We start from the raw sequence: 7,627 nt of genomic DNA, 5'->3' as shown, positions 1-7,627 counted from the left end.
GGGAAGACATTTCGACGGTTGGAAGCCCACTTCGACGATTATCATTGAAGAGTATAAATAGCAGAGAAGGCCCCAGAATGAAGGACCGGACTTAGATAAAAAAAACTAGTTTATTTACTTCGTTTTTCCTTCCACTTTTTATAGTTCCTTACATTTCTGCACTTCAATTCCTGTACTGCACTTCATTTCTTAGGAGTAGTTTCAAATAATTTGTTGCTGTAAACCTCTACGAGACTGGGTCAAATCATTGTAAGTTTTCATTTTACTTAATGAAATTCAGATTTTGAAATTATTCTTCATTTGTTGTTATTTACTAAATTCTCCTAAACAAGCCACCAATAAAAGTCCTCTTCATTGAGGCTGAGAGAACTAAAACACAACCGTCTGATAATTGGTTGGCAATTAATATTCTGTAAGGACTAATTGATCCTTGTTGGCACGCTTAAAATTACATTATTAACCTTCGAAAGCCAAAAAGCCAACAATACCATAACATCAACCCTAATTTTTAGGGGTAAATTACACTGACGCCAAGGGTTGGTCCGATTATATTTCACCTTGGTACGATTAATAGTCTCATTTCACAAACTTCTACTTATATAAAAGATAATAACTCCTGATAGAAAAATAAAAAAATTATATTAAAAAAAGTAAAATAAAGGAAAGAAAAAAATATATATAAAAAGTAAAACAAAGTAAGAAAAGTGAGAGTGCATGCACTCAATGTCTGTTTAATACCAACGTTAATTCTGTCTAAATAATTAGAATGACTGGGAGGTCGGTATAATCTTTCAAATGTCAAGAGCGATATGTATTAAATCTAAATTTCAGAGATGTAAGTGTAATTTACCCAATTTTTAGTTATCATAAAAATTGAAATGAATTCCTTCAATACATTTCCATCTTTTTGGTGAATTTTTCTGAGTGGGATGCCAAAAAAAAATTTATTAAATATTTTACACAAATATTTACATGTGTGCGACCGACACCATGAGAGTTCCACCCATATGATACAAATAGTGTAAAACATTTAATAATTTGTTTAGGGCAACATTCCCCCCCCCCCCCCATTATACTTTTCTTTTAAATTTTTGGCAATCCATCCAGAGCTTCTAGGGATATTGTCCAGTAGCTTCTAGGGATATTGTCCAGTAGATTGTTATTTATTTTTTTATATTTTTATTGTACTTGTTGAATTTTGTTGGGCTAAATTCAAATCAGTTGAGGTTTGGAAAAATATTTTAAGTTAAATGATAAACTTTACAAATATTAAAAATTAAAATTATAAGCTATCTCATAAATTTGTAAATAGTTTTTGGAGTTTGCTTAAATTCCCCAATTTTGTTTCCTGCCTTATTTCACAATTAAAGTAACTACTAAGGCGAACTCCACTGATTACAAATTTGCATTAGAGGATAGGGACTCAATATAATGAGACCACAGTACTGACAATATTATGGCATAAGCCAAAATGTTCCCTTTTATACTTCATAGCCTGAAAAAAAATTCACCAGAATAAAAAGAAAGAAAAAGAAGACATACAGACACCAATTCAAGTTGGAGAAAAAACTAGCACAGCATCACATAAATGTCAAAATGACACTAACGTTAACAAATTCACATTACTGACACCCCCAAATAACATGGAGTAACATCAACCCAACAAAAATATAAAAGTCACTCAAGCCCATTCAACTAAGCCATCATCCTTTCCACATGCATCCTGATAAATTCCTACTTCCATTGAGGATCTCAAATAGCCTGGTGGCTGTCTGTCCATGCTATTCTACAGGATTAAACGATCACTCTTGGAACTGGATGGCTCACTCATCCAACCTATATCTCTTTGCCTTTGACAAATCTGCTTTATTCTGGGCTTCGCATGCTTCCATCTGTGCTTGGAGGGACCTAATAGGAACAAAAGAAACACTTTCATTCAGGAAACAAAACGTAAAAGGAACTTCACAATTCGGGTAAGTTGCAGAATTTTTTTTTAATTATGCTTAGTTACTTACATGTATCCCTATGGTCCGTTTGTTTCAACAAATGTTTAACTGGAAGAATAAATGAAAGTGCAAATGAAATCAAGACAAATGTCATAATGGATTTTTATTCAAGAAGCAAACCCAAAAAAAAAATAAATAAATATGCGTATAAACATTCACAACTTTGCAAAAAAAATATATAAAACATGTTGTCTCAACTCAACCACGAGCTTTTGGACATCTGTAGTTTTCAATAAATTCAAGAACCAACAAAAAAAATTTTCATTTTTATTTTTTTTAATCACCTTTAGGAAGCTTTCCCTGAAAATATTGATGCAGTGTCTTTGTCACATCGCTATTGTTTCCAAAAGCCTTTAAAGCATCACATCCAGACCAACAGAATCATATAGGACATATATATTATTGGGAGAAATATGAAACAGTGATTCTTTGAAAAAAAAATTACAAAATCATAAAAAAGTTTAAATTTTTAATTATTAACATTTATAAGATTTACAATTGATTTGTAATAATTTTTTGAAAATACCACTGATGTGATATTTACCCTATATTATTTGGTGTTAGAAACAAATATATGAGATGGAAAGAAAGACTGACAAAATGAAGAATGATAGTATCAATCATCTTAAAAAACTAAACAACTATGCCACATGGTATGACAGATTCATTTGCAATTGACCAAAAATGAATGACAAAAAAAGAGAGAACAATGCAGCAGCATAGATATATAGAAGTAAAATGGAATGATAAAAAATAGACTCTGCTCATTTCAATTGTGTTACCTATCCAAGAGTAAACTGTTACGGGAGGATTGGTATTAGTATTATTACCTCTTGATCATATTGCTGCAATTGGGTGAAAAAAGGCTCTCCACATAAGTTCCTGCTTCAAATTGAGTTGGACTGCTTCGAACCACTAGCTCCCTTCATTTTTCTTCTTGAGGATCAAAGAGCATTAGCTTATTTCTTATCGTGTGGAACAAAACTTGGCCATTCCTTGATAAACACAAGATTTTCCAATGATAAGAACAAGTATAACCAATTGTGATTTGGTCCAGGAATCTCTCACACCATACTCTTGCATCACCCAAACATCTTGGCAACCATTACTGAGAGGAACAAGCACACAAAGGCACCCACCAAGGGCACCAAACCGAAGCTTATGACGGTGAGCATACTGCAGAATTGGCAATGGCATAATCTGGAAATTTTCATCTACCAAATGAAATGTAGCAATAACATCCGACTTATTCGAATCCGTAGTTAACCAATGGAGAGAGCTACTAACAAAAATACCCGATGGGCATTCGAATATAAAAGGGTTACCCAGACAAGAATAATCCTCAATCCTTCTCCATGAATTGGTACTTTTTTGAATACACACTGACTCTATTACATTCAGTACAATCAGATATACAGAAATAATGAAAAATTCTCACAAGTTTGTAGTCATCATTGGATGAATCATAGCCAAGTCCATATCACAAAAAAAAAATTATAAAAAAATGTAGACTTTTTTGAAAAAGGTGAATTGGGATGAAAGTGGAATGGACTATTTGACAGTCCATAACATGAACAGCAATACAAAAGCATGCCATAATCAACCAAAGCTACCATCTATATTCACCATCAGAATAGTGTGAGAGAAACTCAATATCATAAAACTATAAATATCAATGAAAGCTCTACACCCAAAACCTCTTCCATCAATCAATCATCTTGATGAAATACTTTTCCCTCCAGAATGGATCATCAATATCCTCAAGGCCTTCTAAAAATAGCCCAGATCTCAGATCTTCACCTATAGCAGCATGTTATATTGAATTAGCCATGTTCAATCGGTAGTTCTCAGTAAATTCCAGTAACCAAAAAAGTAATAACTTTTTTCCTGAAATATTCATGCAATTTCCTTGCCACTTTGTTTTCAAAGGCCTTCAAAGCGTCACATCCTAACTAACAGAATCATAAGGGAAATATAAATATATATATTATTTGGAGTTGGAATGATAAATATGAGATGGAAAGGAAGACCGACAAAATGAAGATGACTGCATCAATCATCTTCAAAATCAAACCAACTTCATAAAGTTTGCCAGATTCATTTGCAGTTGACCAAAAACAAACAACAAAACAGGCATGATAGGTTACCAATAATATCAACCTAAAGCATAGCCAAAAATAAACTGGAAAGAAAGGCCTTAAACCTCTCTCTGTGAGCATTAAAGACGAGCACACCAATCTTGCAAAATTTGACCCCAGCCACTTAAGCCAAAGTTGTACAATCAAAATATATAAACAAACTCCATACAACATAACAAATTAAATTCACACCGTCTTAATAACGTCAAGGAAAAAGAGACAACAATGGAGCAACGTAGATAGATAAAAGTAAAATGAAAAAGATTTAAGTTGATCCATGATACCTACACAGTACTAATATTGATGCTTGTTATTGCCTCGTGATCATATTGCTGCAATTGGGTGAAACAAGGCTTTCCACGTAAGTTCCTGCTACAAAATTATTTGGACAAGCTCGAACCACAAGTCTCTTAAATTTTTTCTCTTGTGGATTGTAGAAGATTAAATTTTTTTGACAAATCCCCAACAAAAATTCGCCGGTCTTTGATAAACACAACGCTTTGCACAAAGGAAAACAACCATGATTGATTGTAAATTTGGTCCAAGAATCCCTCACACCATACTCTTTCATCACCCAAACATCTTTACAACCGCCGCGGCGAGAAACAATCATACAAAGGCACCCTCCAAGAACACTGAGCTCTCCAAATAAAACAAAGTCATCAACAGGAGATGGCACATCTCCAAAATTTTCATATGTTAAATCAAGTGAAGCAATTACGGTCGAATTATTTGAACCCACAAAACTACTAGCAAACCAATGAAGAGCCCCATTAACAAAAATCCCCGACGAAGGCCCATAAGGTGTATGAATATAGGGAGAGTCCTCAATTCTTCTCCATGAACTAGTTCTTAAGCTATACACACTGACTATATTATCATCAAAATCACAACCATAGCCATAATGAGCAATACTCACAACTTTGTGGTCATCACTGGATGAGTCATAACCAAGCCCATAACTATCTAAACACAAACATTTATCAACAGAGTTCATTGAAAAAGGTGAAATTGGCAATTTTTTGGATTGTCTAGTAGATGGGTTAACCAAAAAGAAAGAGAAATAGTAATTGAGCATCAATAACAACCCATTGCAGGAACCCCAAATCTCCTTACAAAGATTTGGGTTTTGCTTGGAAGGGAATTTAAGGTGGAAAGCCTCGAAATTGTTTTGGAATTGGAAAGATTTTAAATTGACGGAGTGGAAATTGGAAGAACTAGAAAGGAGGATGAGTCGATCGTGATGGTGATTGTCGTCTGTGTTGCGATTGAGTTGGGTTTTGATGAAAAAAGGGTCGGAGATGAGAGCGAGCCACGGCTTTGAAACGCACTTGAATCGGCAAAGAGTGGTGACGGAGAGTCGAGAGAGTATGTTCACGATCATCTCGTTCGGAATGTCCGCCATTGATTTGCTTTGCTTGTTCTGTTTTTTTTTTTTTTTTTTTTTGGCGAAACTTTTATTGCTCTGTATGGTTTTATATGCATTTAAAATTAGGGCTAACCACATCTATCAACAATTACAAAATTATTACTTAAAAAAACCTTCTAAACTTTTTCTTTAAAATAAAAAAAAATGCACCCCTCAATTATAACATTATTTTATTTTTATTATGGCTATGTTTTACTCATAATAAAATTGTTTCTCAATCTTATTCAAGCATAAATCTTGAATAATTATCCAAGTGATTATGGAAAGAACATTAAATACAAAGTGAGCAAGTCTAAGTTGTAACTCAACTGTTATCTTGTGCAAAAAAAAAAAAAAAAAAAAGTCTTATTTAAGTGTTTGGTTTTATAAGAAATTCTCAATAAGAAAATAAAAATATATTAAATAATATAAAATTATTTTTACACTTCAATGACTAACATTCCTCTCAAATGTGAAATTCTCAGAAAAAATTGAGAAAATTGGATACTTTGTGTGGGGGGGACAAAATCCAATTTAGTTAGAAAATGTGATTCTTGCTAAAATAAAAAATAATAATAATAAGGAATCACTTTTCTATTTTAATTTGTTCCAAACGATAAAATTATGAGAATCGATAATTAACTTCTTGTTCCCCTTCAAAATTATTGTTATTCAAACACAACCTATGAGTAAGTTTTTATAAATTGATTTGATCTAGTTTTGAAGTAAATTACACCCCACTTACTTATGTTTTTTTTTTTTTTCATGACAAACAGAAAAAAACTTCATTCCATAGAAGGATAACATATTAAAACAACCTACGACACAAACTAAACAAAACAGGCACAACATTTGTAATACTAAGACTTGGTAACAAACTAGTATCTTTGCCCTTTCTTTGTCAACTCTCACGTAATATAATGAGACCACAGAACTGAAATTGATAGAAGCAAAATAGTGCTCCCTCTTACTTCATAGTCTAAAAAAATTTCAAGCGACAAAAAAGAAAAGACACAAATTAAATCCGAGAAGGAAATAGCACTAGCAAAGCATAACACAAATATCATATTACACAGAAGTTAATAAGTTCACAATACTGGCACCACAAAACAACATGAGTAACATCAACAGAGAATAAATAGACTTCAGTCAAGCCTATCCAATTAGGACATCTATTTTCTTGTCCATAGGCATCTTGATAAATTCTTACTTCTAGTAAAAATCCTTGAACATTATCAAGGCCTTATAGAGCTGATTCTTCAATCAAACGGGGAGAAGTCAGGACTCGGGGGACTGGATGACTCATCCAACCTAAATGTCTTTAGTGTCGACGAATCAGCTTCAGTCTTGGAATCATCACATGCTTCAGGCCGTGCTTAGGAAACCCTAATAGGAATATTGTTTAGTAAAAGAAACACTTCCATTCAGGAAACAAAATGGAAAAGGAGATTTCAAAATGATTTAAGTAAAGTTACAGATATATGTGTTAGTTATGCTTGCTTGCATATACCCCTAGGATCACTTCATTTCAACAAATGTATAATATAAAGGAAAGAGCAAATGAAATAATGGCAAAATGTAAGGAATGATTTTTCAGCGGTGCTAGAGGCCTCGAATTTGCCTTGACAACATTTTTTTTTTTTAGGTGGTGGCAGTGTTAGTTTTTTTTTTTTTTTTTTGTTAATTAAAGGGTGGTTTATGTGTAGGAATGTGCCAAAAAATTAAACATTCCACACCAACTCATCGTATAAAATTATACGAAATTAACAAAATTTTACCAACAGCTTAACTGATTAGTCAATTTTATCACTCAACCAGTCCAATCTAATTGACTAATCAGTTAAGCTGCTGGATAAATTTTGTTAATTTCATATAATTTTGTACGATGAGTTGGTGCGGAATGTTTAATTTTTTGACACACCCCTACACATAACCATCTTTATAAAAAAAAAAAAATACCAAACTAGCATAGCCCAACAAATAAAATAAAATAAAATAAATAGCCCAACAAATAGAAGAAAAAAAAAAAAAACTCAGCCTATGTAGTTTGATAAGGTGAGTGAGTTGGGTTAAAC

General features: G+C 32.8%; 1 protein-coding gene across 4 annotated transcripts; it reads right to left on the bottom strand.

The window, feature by feature from the left end:
* Positions 1 to 1,369: 1,369 nt before the first annotated feature.
* LOC114261322 (F-box protein CPR1) lies at positions 1,370 to 5,599 on the bottom strand. Of its 4 annotated transcripts, none has more exons than XM_028201587.2 (3): positions 2,837 to 5,599; positions 2,016 to 2,054; positions 1,370 to 1,908 (listed from the first exon to the last, which is right to left on the bottom strand). In XM_028201587.2, exon 1 carries the CDS (start codon positions 5,547 to 5,549, stop codon positions 4,455 to 4,457), a length of 1,095 nt encoding a protein of 364 aa, XP_028057388.2. In that variant the 5' UTR covers positions 5,550 to 5,599; the 3' UTR covers positions 1,370 to 1,908; positions 2,016 to 2,054; positions 2,837 to 4,454. The 4 variants fall into 4 exon arrangements, with proteins under 4 accessions (XP_028057388.2, XP_028057385.2, XP_028057387.2 ...); XM_028201586.2 differs by lacking the exon at positions 2,016 to 2,054 and having other exon boundaries at positions 1,375 to 1,908; positions 2,837 to 3,806; positions 4,429 to 5,599; XM_028201585.2 differs by lacking the exon at positions 2,016 to 2,054 and having other exon boundaries at positions 1,375 to 1,908; positions 2,837 to 3,806; positions 4,433 to 5,599.
* Positions 5,600 to 7,627: the final 2,028 nt, after the last annotated feature.

Source organism: Camellia sinensis, chromosome 6, assembly GCF_055761805.1.
Source record: "Camellia sinensis isolate YWXY chromosome 6, ASM5576180v1, whole genome shotgun sequence".
NCBI lineage: Eukaryota > Viridiplantae > Streptophyta > Magnoliopsida > Ericales > Theaceae > Camellia > Camellia sinensis.
Note: the sequence above shows the minus strand (reverse complement) of the source record. Positions and strands in the feature narration are given on the sequence as shown.